The following is a 15,862-nucleotide window of genomic DNA, read 5'->3' as shown; positions in this document are numbered from 1 at the left end:
TTGGCTTGTACTGAGCTCTGCATCCGATCTCACCATTCTCCAAGCAGTTGTTCTTGGATCTAGTGGCTTTGTTTCGCCTTAGCCCTCGGCAAGGTGGCGATGACCCTGCTCTGTGAAATCACTCCAAAATTCACATTTGTTTCCTTCTCGTGTGCTGCTGTGACACCTGGTGATGGGAAAGGGACTCAGGAAGACAGAACTGAGGACAGGCTGGCTCTGTGGAATTTATTCAGGGATAACTGGAGTCTACATGGTAGCATGGACAGGGCACTGCATTAGTAGCTGTAGGCACCTGGTACAAGCAAGCAAGGTCTCTGCATTCCTGCATGTGTAGTTAGCAGAGCATTCTGAAGTTGTGGTGAAGCAGAAATCTCCTGGATGGATAGGAAAAGGGTACAGGATCCCATCCTGATTGCCAAGAGATGAATGCTTGGTGGGGACAAGCTAGCAAAAGGCAGAGACATCATATCCAAGCAGCTTTTACTGGCCATACCATCCCCAACAGCCAGAATTTATCAGCAGAGGGAAAAKGCTTTCAGGGAAGCCGTTGCTGTGTTTCGTTCCCCGGGCAAAAGCAGGAAGCTGAGTGACGTCAATGCCAGGTCTGCAGAATTTGTTTGAAGAGAACATTTCCRGAGTAAAASTCRTGACAAAGCTGGGGTGTTGCTGAGYTCCTTTCGCTTTCAATGGGGAAGTGCCAGCGGAGGAGAGCTGTGATCCTGGGAGACAACAATAAGGTTTATATTTGATCTCTGGAGAGGGGAAACACTTGACTGGAGTTGGGGAGTAGCAACTAAGCCTGTTAGCTGCTTGTATGATGGCTTGTGAGGAGCTCCACCACTTGCCTAGAARGCATCTTGGGGTGTGGGAGGTTCCTGAGTTAGCGGTGCCTCTTTCTCTGAAAACTCCTGATTGCAATTGCTTCCTCTAGTCTTTGCTGAAGTGGTCCTGCAGTTCTGTAATCAATCTGGCTCAGCAGGAATTTCCTGCAACATAATAGCCCTGTTGGTGGTGGGTTGTATTAGCATGTTGGTTATCCCAGTTCCGCATTCTCCTGTGGTCTGAGCAGCTAAATTATGCTGCTGTAACCCCTCTGCAGCCTGTTGTTTTCTCCCCGCACTTTCCTAGCTCTGAAGGCTGAATAAGCCAAATAAGGTATGCCCATTAAAGTGACCACTGCTTTCTTGGTTGCATTTTAGTGGGACTTGAGGAGATGTTGGAGCTCATCTTTTGCTTCCCTGTGGGAAATTGCTACAACTTTTCATACCCCTCGGGCTCCTTTGCATGGAAAGTAATGCATGCAAAGCAAAGTCAGGAAAACTGATTGCARCTTTAACTAGCAAATGGCCATTTATTGGCCTTAATTAAAAAAAAAAAAAAAAAGAAAAAAAAAGGGGAAAAAAAGCTAAAATCAGCATTTATCCCCTTTTAGCACAAATTGTGTCCCTCTCTTATTTATTTATTTATTTATTTATTTATTTATTTATTTATTTATTTATTTATTAAAAGGAACACTATTTTCTCCCTCTTGTCTCCTTTTCTCTCTCCTTTCCTAGCTCCTGCTTGGGGGCCAGCAAGGAGGATGGTCGTTTTGCTCTGTGCCAGCTGCTCTCTGCCTGGTTTTATTTGCATTTTTGCCCTCCACCTTCAACAACTGCAGTCAGGTAAGGATTCCCATGGTCTCAGCAGTCTCCAGCAAATTGCTTCCAGACAGAATTTCTTCCTTAAAGCTGCTCCCAATGGTCCATTTAAGTGCAGAGTAGTGACATAAAAAATAGCAGATCCTTATTTTTGTTCTTCCAGCCGTACCACTGTGGCATTTGCACAGCCTCARTGGGCTCGTGGGCGAATAAGATGGGGGACATGAGTTAAATGCTTGCTGACATTTCCATCTTGTATTCCCAGTAAATAGAGAAGGTGGAGCACCCACTCCCTTTTCTGGGCAGAAAACCTTCATATTGGCTCAACTATAATTCCATATTGCCATCCCTCAACTCAGTATTGCGTCTGGTGTGCTTGGAGCACCAGAGCAGTGGCAGGGTCAGCTCTGGGCACGATCCTCCTGTTGTTTTGTGTTGTTTTCCTCAGCTCCTTTCAGGGTAACAGTACCAGTGAAATCYGTGGCAGCCGCCGTGGGGCAGGATGTGGTTCTGCCCTGCCGCCTKGCACCAGAGCAGAGCGCTCGGACAATGGAGGTGACATGGTTTCGGGAACACTTCTTACCTTTCGTGCACCGCTACAAGGCGGGAATGGACCAGCATGTTGAGCAAATGTCGCAGTACCAAGGACGGACTGAGCTACTGCAGGATGGCCTTGACAWTGGCAGAGTGGACTTGAAGATCTTCAGCATCCAACTGTCCGACGAAGGGAATTACACCTGCTTTGTTCATGCCAATTTAGGCTATGAGGAGGCTGTCCTGGAGCTGAAGGTGACAGGTCTGTAGTTGGCATCCCTGTTTCTGCTGCCAGATGAGTCTTAATATTTCCATTTTGCTTGCCCTTAGATGAAGCTGCTCCTATCTGTCACTCATCCCTGTGGCAATTTTAGGGAGTCATTTTGGAGCAGAACTTTACCAAATCCCTTCTTTTTCCTCCTTAAAAATAATAACCAAGATCTCTTGGCGTGCAAAATATATCCATTGAGCAGTGGTGAGGAGCTCAGGAGATTTCCTACCTACTAGTGCTATTTTTACATTCTTAATGGGTGCAAGAAAAAAATGCAGTGAGGAAATGAAACAAGAAGGTCTCAGTGCATCTGAGGATGTTTGAGTGGTCAGACATGAAGTTTTTTTTACCAGAGTCTCCAGAGCAGATTGCTTTGGATCATGCAAAACAGGTGGCAAGAAACACTGTTCTGATTGCAACTAACAGTTCAGATGTCCATGTGACCCTGAAAAATAGGGATATCTCCAATATTGGGGTTTATTCTCCCTTCTCAGCCAAAGGAAAGGTTTGATTTCCACAAGAAATAAGACGGGATGCTCTTCTTTCCTCCAGCTGCCGGCTCAGCACCGCTCATCTTGCTAGAGAGCTATGAGTCCAGTGGTGTCCGAGTGGCGTGCCGGGGGACCGGCTGGTACCCSCAACCTCAGGTGCAGTGGACAGATAACCAGGGTCAGCTGCTGCCCTCCACCTCCGAAAAGGTCACTCAGAATGCGAATGGCCTCTTCGAGGCCGAGAGCACTGTGGTCCTCAGCCAGGCTGCAAACCGGCAGCTCTCCTGTTCCATCCGGGACACTCTGCACCATCACGAGAAGYGCTCCACTTTTTCTATGGCAGGTAAGTGGTGGACAAATGCTGTTTCACTTTTATTTTATTTTTCRGGGCTTCTTTTTAATTTTAAAAATATTTTYTTAAAATTTTCCCCAAATTAAAAATTAAAATTAAATTAGAATTGCATGCTACACATCTGGCTGTACTTGTATGGGGCTTGGTGTCAAAATTCATGGGTTGCATCTTCAAGGGTGGGTTTAAGGGTAAGAAAAATGACATTCTGACATATTTTCAGTACCTATGTCAAAATTTATGAGTCCTACCAGGGTGGATTTAAGGGGAAAAAAGACTTCCTAATGTCTTCTCGCATATTAAATGCAAATATTTATAATGTTGCAACCAAGGACAAATCAGATAGGCACGCTTGCCGTCAGTCTTCGCAGCTGTGAAATTTTAAATTGATTTTTCCCATAACGCGCAGGGAATCTTTTGGTTTTTTTCTCCCCAATGGTGAACTGAAATAACATATCGGAATGTTGCATGGATTTCAGCTGCATCCAACTCTCATTTTATTGTAATGATGAACAACTTGGGGAAAGCTGGATTCCCTCGTAGGCCCATGATACTCTCTGAGTGACATTACTCTGTGCGGCCAATTTGCTGCTAAACCAAAGACTTTAACAAGAATGAGGACTCGTTGTTGTTGTTGTTGTTGTTGTTGTTTTAATTCCTGTGTTGCCCAGTAAGCACAATTTCATTAGGAATAATCCCATGGAAAATTCATCTTCCTGCAAAATATTGGCCTTAACTGTGTATGAAATTGCTATTTTTTTGCTTGTGTCCTGACCTCTTTGCATCATGCACTGCAATGAGATCTGTAGCTGCAGGTGGAATTCGCACCAGCTTGGGTTGGGCTTGTCCAAATCAAACATAATCACCTCCTACCTTTTTTTTTTTCTTTTTTTCCTTTTTTTTCTTTTTTTTTTCTTTTTTTTTCTTTTTTTTTTTTTTTTTCTTTTTTTTTTTTTTTTTTTTTTTTTTTTTTTTTTTTTTTTTTTTTTTTTTTTTCTTTTTTTTTTTTTTTTTTTTTTTTTTTTTTTTTTTTTTTTTTTTTTTTTTTTTTTTTTTTTTTTTTTTTCATTTTTCCAAAATTCCCATCCATGGAAGATTGCCTTAAGTTTGGTCACGGTCGCTGTGGTTGCACTCTCTATTGCCACCATTTTTCTATTTAAAATTAAAGGTAATGATGCACGGTGGCCTTTGGGCAGGTGACATGAGGGAAAATAAGGGAAATCCCTTATTTTTYACCCAAATGACACGAAGCCCATGGGTTGCGTAGTCACTGAAGCACTTCCATAGGCTATTTAAGACAAAACAAAATGATTTACATTTCTCTCTTTCTCATGTAGGAAAGCATGAGGAAAAAATAGGGAAGTTTTATTTTTGAAAAAGACCCTTTATAGATGGAGTTTTATAGATAGAAAAATTGGAGCATTCCCAGAAAAAAAAGAAGGGTCCACTGAACACAATTTCTTGTGATGACAAGAGGGAGACCAGTGGCTGTTTCCAAATATCACAGAATCATAGAATGCTTAAGGTTGGAAGGGACCTCCAGAGGTCATCTAGTCCACCCGCCTGCTCACGCAGGGTCACCTAGAGCACGTGGCACAGGGCCGCGTCCAAGCGGGTTTTAAAGATCTCCAAAGAAGGAGACTCCACAACCTCTCTGGGCAGCCTGTKCCAGGGCTCTGGCACCCTCACTGTTAGGAAATGTTTCCTTAAGTTCCTGTGGAACTTTTGGTGCCTCAGCTTGGGGCCGTTTCCTCTAGTCCTGTCGCTGGCCACCACTGAAAAGAGGCCGCCCCCTCCTCCTCACTGCCTCCCTTGAGGTATCTATGGACACTGATCAGGTCCCCCCTCGGCCTCCTCTTCTCCAGGCTGACCAGGCCCAGCTCCCTCAGCCTTTGCTCACAGGGCAGATGTTCCAGGCCTCTGATCATCCTGGTAGGCCTGCGCTGGACTCTCTCCAGCAGCTCCACGTCCCTCTTGTCCTGGGGAGCCCAGCACTGGACACAGGCTCCAGATGTGGCCTCACCAGGGCTGAGTATAGGGGAACAATCCACTCCCTTGAGCTGCTGGGGGTGCTCGTCTTAATGCACCCCAGGATCCCAYTGGCCTTCTTGGCCACCAGGGCACACTGAAATATGAAATTACTGTGCGATGTTAGAAAGAATCGTTGTGGGATGGGAAAAATGCAACCAGGACCCAGGATGGAGGGCAGCTTGGCTTTTCAAAGGCCCTTTGATTGGTGATTCCTGGGGGCCCTGGCGAAAATGAGAGTTTTTGGTGTTAATGCTCCCTTTCTATTTTGCTTTTCAGTGATGCAGGCAGCGATGCTGAGTAAGTCTTGCTCTCCCTCCCTCCTCCCTTCCCCCCTCCTCTCAGCATAATTCTTCAGGTAAACTCTCAGATATTTTCGTTGATCCTCCCTTTCAGACTAAATGCYCTTTCCATGCTATCATGTAAGTGCTTTACATCCCGACCTGTTCAAAATCCTACTAATGTGCTAATTTAGCCCGCAAATCATAATTATTCCCTGAGTGGCTGACAATGCCTTTCTTAGCCCTCTCAGTTTTATTTAAGTACTGAAACAGTACTGGAAAGCTAATGTTTTTGGGGAGTAGCTCATGGAAAACTAATGCTGTGCGAGTTTTGATTGCAGTCCCAAAGAGGAAAATATAATAAGAATATACTATAGTTAGGAGAGAGAATAGGCAAGCTGGATTGCATTGTCACTAAATGACTTTGGAGCTGCCTTGCAATAAGTGTGTGGATTTGGCTCCTTGAGCMAAAGCAACCCTTACCCTTACAGTCCTTTAACTGGGATCTCAGGGAAATACATGTGTCAAGTGGCAAACCATTGACTTGTGTGTATTTCTAATTATTTTTAGAGAGCCGTGATGCAGAGATTGGTGAGTCTTCTTTGTTGCAAAAGATTTTTTACTGCTTCTATATAGAGTTCTTTTTTTCTAAATGCTTTTAAAATACCAAATGAATCAAAAAGTGGTTTGGACTTAGAGAGGGGAAGAAGAAGAGCAAATGTGAGCAGCAAAAAAATAAAGATTGTCCAAAATGCTGCTTGTGCTGTGTGCCCCATAGRGACATATTGGGTTCTTCTTGTGCCACCAAGGGCTTTGCCTTGTCCCATGTAGCACATCTGTGTAGCAGAGGGCTCAGCTGCAAGTGGATCCCATCCTGATTCTTTCTTTTCTTATTGCTTTTCAGAGGAACAAGCTGCAGAATTGGGTAAGTGTAATTCTTGCTCCTACATAGAAAACTTTCCATCAGGGCAATAGTCCCACCTGAGTTTTGCCTTTAGGCCTTGATTTTGCTTTGATTTTCTTGCATAGAGCCTAAATTGCCGTTTGCTATAGCTAGACCGATGTGTGTGTGTCAGTTGATAAACGCATAGTTTTGCTGAAAAAAAAAGGAAAAAAAAAACAAGGAAGAAATTTGTTTTTAATAAATAGTACTTCAGTTTTTAGTACAGAGAACCTGAGGCAATAAAAAGAATGTAAAATCTATACATGCTTTCACACCTGATAAAGGTAAAAGACAATGAAAGATTTTCTGGGAAAAGCCAAGGTCAAATTCCTGAAGGGAGAGGTGAAATGTTGGAACCAGTTTGGAACCTGTGGTTTTGTTTGTGCTTTTAAGCTACTCCCTGTAATCCTACCACACTAGGAAAAAAATCTCTTCTTCTCAAAGGCAGTAGGTGCAGATACATTTAAATTACATTTTTTAAATTTATAAAAAAAATAGATGGAATTTTCCCATAGATATTCTGCTAGTGTTATCATTACCCCATGCTAGCCCCTACCATGAGCACATTTGACTAACCTCTCTGAGATTTTTCTTTTCTTTTTGTTTCTGTTTTTAAAGCATGGAGAAGATACACAGTGCCTATAGAAGAGGGTAATTGAAGTTTKGTCCTGTTGAGTGTTTTTGAATCTATTCCCCAACCACACTGGGAGGAGAAAACGGAGTGTGTCTCTTGCACTGTAGACAAGCTGTCTTCTCTCAGCTGCTGCAAGTAGTTTCTGGATCAGACAGAGCATAGAAAAGAGGTCTCCAGTCTTTGCACATCCAATGGGCCATTCCCTATTCCCTGAAATCACAGCCAAAGCAGCACGGAGCTGCTGGGGTGTACTTGATTGTGTTGTCTCCTCTTTCGGACAACAGCTCCACCTGAGACTATTCATCTTCCCTTTCTGCATGTTCTCCTCTTTTTTCTCTAGCCTTCTTCATCTCATCTATGCTATGTAGGCCCACCAGTACTGTTATTTCCTCCTTTCTCCAAGTTGAACTCTTGTGTTTGGGATGCTAAATTATCTTGCTTGYGCTAATCCCTTTGTGCTGGTTCTTTTCCCACAGTGATTTTGGTAGGAGCAGAGAGGTTTCTGCCAATKCCCACTTTGCTGGAGAAATCATTTTGGAAGGGTGGATGATCCATTTTCAAGGAACTCTATAGAGTCCTAGTCCTCAATGAGGAATGCTGACTGTGCTTTAGAGACATGGGGACTCTTTTTTCAGGCCAGAGGTCTGTTGATAATCTGCTTTATCTGCTCGGCATCATCTTTCTGGTTCATTGTCAGATCCTCGTACAAATATTGTGGCCTTGTGCAACTTCTTCATTTCGCAACCCATCTCCTAGGCCTGAGCTCTTGACGCCTTGACTCCTTCTCTCTCACAGTGAACGTGATTCTGGATCCRGACACAGCCCATTGTGACCTTGTCCTGTCTGATGACCGCAAAAGTGTGAAACGAGAAGACATGCCGCAGAACSTCCCTGACATCCCTGAGAGGTTTATGCCATGGCGCTGCGTGCTGGGCCGTGAAGGCTTCACTTCAGGGAGACATTACTGGGAGGTGGAGGTGGTGGATGGTGGAGGATGGACGGTGGGGGTTTCTAGAGAAGATGTGAGAAGGAAGGGTGATATTGAGTTTAAACCAGAGGAGGGCATCTGGGCAGTGGGGAAGTGGGCAGGTCACTTCCAAGCTCTGACCTCCCCTCAACACACTTTCTTTTCTGAAATCCAGAGTCCCAAGCGGATCCRGGTGTCCCTGGATTACGAAGAGGGACGGGTGGCATTTTTCAGTGTTGATGAGAAGACTCCAGTCTTCACATTTCCACTCRTGTCATTCAATGGGATAAAAATCTACCCGTGGGTCTGGTTAGGTCCTGGGACATGGCTCAAAATGTGCCCCTGACAAAGAAAACCTATTTTTKGAATGACATCTTAGTACCTCAAAGACTCATAGGAAGATTTAGTTTGGAGGGGGCTTGTGGCGGTCTCTGCTGCCACCTCCTGTTCGGACCAGGGCTAACTTCAAGGTGAGGCTGACTTTTCACARTCTTCAACGGTGGAGATTCCACTGCCTTTCTGGAACTCTGTCAGAGTTTGCACTTTCAGGGAAGAAAATTGCTCCCCAATGCTTGGTCAAAATTTCCTTGGTTATAACTGTTGCCTTTCACCCCRTGTTTTACTGCGTGAATGGGACTTCTGTTAAAAAACACAGAATGTCTTAAATAGGGAGAGTTTTTTTTAAATGCACTGAATAAAGTTATTTCAATGGGATATGTCTGTCTTTGAAATATTAATGCGTACACTTTAGGCAGAAGACAACTAAGGCACAGTGATARGATTTTGCAATGGATATACTTGTCCTGGTCCCTGGCTCCAACATGAACCTAGATATCTAGCTCACCCATGCACTGTAGACATCTAACACACTGGAGATAGTTCCATCCCAAAAATCAGCCGCCAAATGCCAAATCAGCTGCAGGCCTGAAGCCGCTCAGGAGGTTGTGAAGAAATTGGTCAATGAGGGCTTCAAAGCCCCCATGAACAATGYCATATCCTGGACTGATGGGCATGGGGATAGACAACATGAACCTGGCCCTGCTGTCCCTAAAAGAGGCTGGTGGAAAGGTAATRACGTGGTCCCCACTCTCTGTGATGGAGAAGAAGCACTGTGCTCCTCAAGCCAGGGGTGGCACAGCTACATCTTGAACATCATTACCTCTCACATAAGAAGCTCACCCTTCTTAATTCCTGGAGTCATGTCTACTGTTGGTGAGCTGCTGMGTGTCAGGATGGGACACCAGAAAGGACAGAGGCCAGCGGTGTATGGCCCCTTTGTAGGAGACTTCTCCCTGACAGCTGTGGGGAAGRAGAGAGAGTAATCTCTTTCCAGCAAGAGAGAGTTGGGGAAAATAGCTAGGAGCAGAGATAGAGATGAGATAGGGGGATTAAGATCCTCCAGTCTCCACTTTCCTTCTCATGGAGTGGAGAAAGGTTCAATACACACCCTGAATGCACCATGGGAGGACTGACCCCACCTGCTCTCAAGAAAGAGGGATCAAACCTCCTCAGCCACACAGGGCCATCTCTTGGCTGAGGTCAGCCCATGTTGTCTCTACTTGGTTTCCTCAGCACCTTCTACTCACTTCTCCCCATCATTTCCCATGCATCTCATAGGGCGTGAGCAGCCCCAAAAAACCTCCAGGGGAGCAAAATCAGAGGGAAAAAAAAAAAAAAAAAAAGAGAGAGAGAGAGGAGAGAGAGAGGGGTTTTCAGCAAAAGTACCATGAATCTGATCTCTGCAGGCAAAGACATGCTGGGCCACAGGTTGATCCATGCTCTTGGCAAGGTGACTCAAGGGCTGTCCTTTGGAAGAAGTCTCAGACTCCTCCTTCAAGGTGATGACACAAAGGAAGAGAAGCAACCAGGGCCCAAAGCCAGCAGGGCAAAGACAGCCCATTCCCCATACAGCTGATGGTCTACACCAGCTGTATGGGAGCTCATTGCCAGGGCAGGAGTTAGTGAGTTACTGAGCTGTTCCCTTGAAGGAGTGTGCTGGGAGAAATGGCATCACTGCTTATGAGGAAAGGTTTGGGGATATACTACAGTGCATTTAGAGAGGAAAGCAAGAAAAAAATAAAAGACACTCAAGGAAGTAGTTTTATCAGTTCCAGAAAGGAAAGGGAAGAGGCCATGGCAGCAAGATGGAAGCAGCAGCCTTCAATTGTTGATGGCTAAGAGCAACCTGATACCAGAGGAAAACAGGGAAAGCCTAGGGATGGGGCAGTTTAAATACTAAGGGAAAATGTGATATTGGAAAAGGCTTTGCATGTGACTGCCTAGAGGTTGACACTAGTTATTATCCCCTTATTAATAATGGCTAATTCATGGAGCAAGCACTGATACTGGCGTGACTGGGTGCCCTCTGGTAGATGGGAGTGAAATATCACTTGAGCAAACAGACTCGTTCTTCAGACTAGCTTTCAGTAGCTGGTAATTGACACCAAGCTGCTCCAAAAACATTCAAAGCTCTGCAAATAATGCATTTATTTACATATTCTTATATTTATTTATATAAACAAATAGCTAYGAAAATGCTTTATATGTATGTRTATTTATATATAAAAATGAGGAATATATTTTCTCTCTATAAATGAATTACAGAGAAATTAGTATCTTCATTTTTAAAACCGACCACCAGACTTCTGCGTCTGCCTGCCACTTGCCACAGCCTTAGCAAAAGTCCTSACATTTAACTCATCTGCCCAAACTGGAGTTTCTGGGTACTAGTAGTTCACTGGATGTTGACACCTTGTGACAGATGTAGCTCAASACTCAGGAAATGGTTTTAGCTGAAAAAATGTTGGGTGGGCAATCACATGCATCACARTATTTTCTTCCAAAGGATGGAGAATTCAATAAACTTCAGGAAATCTTGTTTAGAAGCAAACTGAGAAGCTGACTTCTATTAGGCAAAAGTAAACTAAAGGGTGACCTAAACTGAAGGTCAGACAGAATGCCTTACTTGRGGTTGAATGAAATATTTTAGGTTACTTTTCTCTCTTCTCCTCCAGTTACRTTTGACCTAAAAAAGATAATCCCGTGGGGTGATCATCCAAGGGCTACTCCCAGAGCTCCCCTCCTCGCATGCTGCAGCAATGACTTGCGGATCTGGCATGCAGAGGGTGCTTTGCTCTGGCAGGAAACCACAGTTTCTTTCCTAGTGGCTGCGCCTGCTGATATAGGGGGCCAGCTGCCCCCAGAGATGTGCTCTGTTCTCCAGTGAAGAAGCAGCAGACCAAAAGCACTGGGACAGTGCCTTCTGGCTGAGCCACCGCTGAAGGCAAGGAACCAAAGAGGTGTGTGCTGGGAGRGGGGTGATAGTTGGGGACACATCCTTCTCTTTGGGGTGGAAAGGATGGTGGAGGTGACAGGGTGGCAGTGGATGCGGTCACTACTGCTGGTGGACCGCAGTGGGYGGGACAATTGTGGAGCCTTGGTGCTTCAACTTTGGTGGTGCTTCCTCATTGCTTGTGCATCACCCCTTGGGGCTCCTGTGTGCAAACGAGTCTTGTCTCCCCATCTCAGGCCATGAAGCTCCCTGCCCTGGYCCATCTTGTCCTATTGGCCCTGCTGTCCTCAGCTGGAGCTCAGCCCTGCCCTTCAGAGATGAACAGTGTCAAGGACCTCCTTGAAGTCAACTGCACAGGGCAAGGTCTCAGCACAGTGCCCTCTGCCTTGCCCAAGGACACAGGCATCCTTCTGCTCAGCTCCAACCGCCTGGTGTCTGTCTCCACCACYGCCTTCCTGCCCTTCTCTGTGCTGSAGGACCTCGATTTGTCCAACAACGGGCTGGTGGCTCTGCACACTGAGTCCCTGCTGCCATCCCTGAAAGAGCTGATCCTGTCTCGCAATACCCTGGAGACCTTGCCCACCTTGAAGGCTCTGCCTGCCCTCACCCATCTGGCCCTGGCTCACAACCGTGTGGGTATGCTGGCTCCAGGGGCTTTCCATGCCACACCACAGCTGCAGTACCTGGACCTGCGAGGCAATTTGCTGAAGACTCTTCCCCCGGAGGCCTTTRCAGGGTTGGGGGCCCTCAAGGAGTTGGACCTCTCTGACAATGCCCTGAAGGAGCTGCCCCAGGAACTACTGCAGGATCTGAGGAACCTGGAGACCCTGTGGCTCTCAGGCAACCTCCTCCAGACTCTGCCCCCAAACTTCTTCCCTGAGGGTCACTTTTTTTCATATGTTTTTCTGACTGAGAATCCTTGGCACTGTGACTGCAACCTGCTCTATCTGCGGGCCTGGATCCGGCAGAATGACAACAGTGTCTACCAGTCTGAGCGCGGTCTGGAGAAGACAAAGGTTGAGGTGGCCCCAGAGAGTGTGCTGTGCCACAGCCCTGACAAACATCAGCACAAGCCAGTCATGTACTTCAAGCCTGACTGTGGCAGTGTAGGAGATGCCAATGAGGAAGAAGAGGATGAATATGGCTATGGGGAAGTAACTGATGAGAAAACTCCCAAGACACCCTCCTTCCGCCTGCGTTCAACCACCCTTGAAGATCAGTTGATCCCCACCTTTGCTATCACCCAGCCTCCCTTCATCACCACGAGGGCTCCCCTCACCAGCTCTGCTGGCTCCATCCTTACTCCAAGCACTTGGATTGCAACCCCCACAGCTTTGCCAACCACTCCAGTGGCTGAGACTACATTCGCCCTCACCAGCATTCAGCTTGCCAGTACTGCCACTTCCCCCAGGACCACCAGGAGCTCCACGACATTCCTCTCGACCCCTTCACTGGCCATCCTGACAAGCTCCAGACCTCCAGGAACCACCATCCTTGCTCCATCTGCTCTCACCACTGATGCTGCCAGCACTCGTATCCCTTYGTCCACTGGCATGTTCAGCACCACTTCCACTGTGGCACCTTCCACTGCCACGTCGAAGGCCTTTGCCACTTTCAGATCTTCATCTTCTCCACTAACTCCGCCAGTGATCTCCAGCACCACAGCAGTGCTTTCCACCCACCTGGGCACCACACGCCTCCAGCAKCCTGTCCCGCTCTGCCCCTGTTCCATGCCAGCACCAGCCGTACCCGTGCTGCGCCCACAGGCTCTTGTTGAGGGCCCACAGTGGGGCCAGTGGGTTCTGAGACATTGTTGTCTGCTGCACTGGCTGCTCTACCTGGCTGCCTTGGCTCTGCTGCTCCTTTCTACACTGGTTCTGGTGGGTTGGCTGCTGTGGCTCTGTGTGGTGGGGYGGCCCTCCTGGAACAAGTCTTCCCTCCAAGTGCAAAAGATGCAATACCCGCTGCTGGGGAGGAGGGAATCAGTAGAAGGTCCTGTGAYCCACCTCAGCAGCTTCACTAGTCCCCCGCAGCGGCCCACTTTCTGCACCATCAAGGAAGTGGAATTGTACCCTGATGTTGCGACATCCTACACTTACTGCACTATCAAAGACCTGGCACCGCAGCGCAATCCTCATGCAAGATCCTCCTTCTGCACCACAAAGGAGCTGTGGATCCACCAACATCCCCTGAATGCTACTTTCACCACTTTCTCGGGAAAGCTGTAAATTCCAGACCTTGGCTTGCTGAGGACTCCTTCTGCTTATAGTCTGGACAGGAGTCTGGACGTCATCAGTGCTGCTAGAATGAAACAGGTCGGTGACAGCTTGTGAATGTTTCTGCAGGCTCAGAGAAAGGGACAGGGGTGATGACACTGTCTGGCATTCTTTTTTTTTTTTTTTTGCAATGAGATGGGGTGCTTGCTCTCTATCAAGAAGCTGTCTCCTTCCCCTCCTTCCCCTAGCAATGCTCTCATGTTTCCTGTGGTTGTTTGACTGAAAGAACTAATTGAATATGGGAGGAAAGACTTCCTCCTACACTGGTCAGTGGTGGATGGGCTCCGACACTTACCTAGTTTCTGAATGAGCATGGGAATGCAGAGCTTGCTTTATGCACAATGTCCTAGAGCAAATAAAAATGCACTAACACACATAAAGATGCACTTAGAAAAAATAAAGATGCACGTTTTTGTTTGTTTTTCAATTTAGTGCCAGGCAGTTTTGTTTATTAATCACAGAATAAATATTCTCTTTGGGTGCATTTCCCATCACTGCTAGTCTTATTTGAGCAGACCTCTTTTAGTCCTCTCATGGTACAGTAAATGGCAAGACTGTTCACAGTGCAGCKATCTAGTGAAAACTCGAGTGGCAAAGCCAAAATACCATAGCTTCTGACYCACAGAAGAAGTAGAAATGCAGAATTATAGGTAGGAAGTCCTTTGCCTTTTGTCTCAAACATATGACCCTTTCCTATACATTGGATGACACGGGAAAACACCTGACTCCATGCCGTACCACTCATAAATTCAGAAATTACTATAGGTCAGAGCCTCTGACCCATCATAGGATTCCTGGACAGCAGACCGTCTGCTCCATTCCCTAACTGGTGCACACCAGGATTTGTGCGACTGTGTGTGGTCAGCTGGGGTGAGCACCTGTGATGGGTGTGCTCCTTCCCCAGTCTGACCAGCTTTCAACACAGAGCCAAGTTTGGAAGTCAGTCACTAGTGGTGTTACCTGTTTGTGGTGTCTGCCTCCCTAGATCTCTCCCTCCTCCACTTACTGAGCATTAACCATAGAGCTGCCTCCTGCTGAGGGATGTTCCAATGGACATTTAGGAGGGAGAAAACAACAGTACAATATCTGAGGACTAACTAAGCTGGCACGTATTCCACTGATATGCAAAAATGACTAGGAGTCAATCATTTTATCCCATAAATAGGGGGGCAGCCCCACAGTGTTGGGAACTCTCCTTGCGAGGCAGTGGTCTGCATGCCAGCACCTCCTCTTGAGCTGGGATGCCTCTCAAGGTTCCTCCTCAAGGCTGAGAGATCCCTAACCAGCTACTGATCCATAGTGAGTGAAYGTAGCATGTTAAACTTCCTAAGACTTGGAAAGTTTTAGGAAAYCATATCCAGGATTGATTATCAGAACGCATTAGATGTAAACTACTGACCAAGTCTGGGAAAAAGACTGGATTCAACGGCACCCAGGCTCCTTTGAGGAGGAGTTTGGAATTCAACGGGGTCCAATCGGAACCTCAATAGGAGAGAGTAAATAATAGAGATCTTGTCATAGAATGTCACTAAAACCAGTGTCCATATCAATAAAACATATTATTATATCTTTCCTAAGATTGAAGTGCTATGCATTCACCCTCCCACTTCTTCTGTGACAGCACCCCTTAGCACAGATGTGTGAACACAGAAGTGCTGCATTTTCAAGCAAGTGCTTGTTTGTGAGTTGGTGCTGTTCTAAGCCACACCATGTTGTTTCCCTTGTTTCCTGAGGCAAAAGCTTCAGGGACGCCAAAACTGACTCAAACACCTGATATCAACTCTAGAAATGCCTACAACAGTCCAAGAGGTCTCAGAAGAGTCTCAAAACAGCTGAAAGACAGCAAGATGACCTTGCAAAGATCCCAAAGCAGGCACAGGGTTGCTGAGATTTCTCACGTCCCAGTGATGAGCTGAAATTTCCCCAAAATTAATGGGGCTTTTTGAGGTTCCCAGAAGCATATTAAGGTCTCCCATAGTGTGGCAGGGAGTTATTTCTTACTGGGTCTCTGATTCCTTCTCCATGCCTCAAAGACTTACTTGGTGCCACACACTCCTTCTTCATAGTGTCTCAGTGTTTCACAGGTCTCCAGGGCCACTTTAAATGTTTCTTTGAATGTCTTGTTGTTGCTCCCTGGATGCTGTTTGGGTGTGCCT

General features: G+C 46.3%; 2 protein-coding genes across 2 annotated transcripts; both read left to right on the top strand.

Annotated features, from left to right (window-relative positions):
* The first annotated feature begins 1,582 nt into the window (after nt 1–1,582).
* On the top strand, nt 1,583–8,765 carry LOC112956259 (butyrophilin subfamily 1 member A1-like). Its single transcript, XM_026049759.1, has 10 exons — nt 1,583–1,664; nt 2,089–2,436; nt 2,998–3,280; nt 4,350–4,453; nt 4,623–4,641; nt 5,591–5,613; nt 6,165–6,185; nt 6,499–6,519; nt 7,156–7,188; nt 7,967–8,765. The coding sequence occupies exons 1-10, from the start codon at nt 1,583–1,585 to the stop codon at nt 8,482–8,484; spliced, it is 1,452 nt and encodes a 483-aa protein (XP_025905544.1). The 3' UTR covers nt 8,485–8,765.
* Nucleotides 8,766–11,669: 2,904 nt separating this feature from the next.
* Nucleotides 11,670–13,823, top strand: GP1BA (glycoprotein Ib platelet subunit alpha). Its single transcript, XM_026049760.1, is given in 1 exon segment — nt 11,670–13,823. A coding segment is annotated over 1 exon segment (2,094 nt). The 3' UTR covers nt 13,764–13,823.
* The last annotated feature ends 2,039 nt before the right edge of the window (nt 13,824–15,862 follow it).

The sequence above is a fragment of the Nothoprocta perdicaria genome, unplaced genomic scaffold, assembly GCF_003342845.1.
Source record: "Nothoprocta perdicaria isolate Ctin4 unplaced genomic scaffold, notPer1 scaffold_612, whole genome shotgun sequence".
NCBI classification, from domain to species: Eukaryota; Metazoa; Chordata; class Aves; order Tinamiformes; family Tinamidae; genus Nothoprocta; species Nothoprocta perdicaria.
The sequence above is the reverse complement of the archived record's forward strand: the minus strand, read 5'-3'. Positions and strand labels throughout refer to the sequence as shown.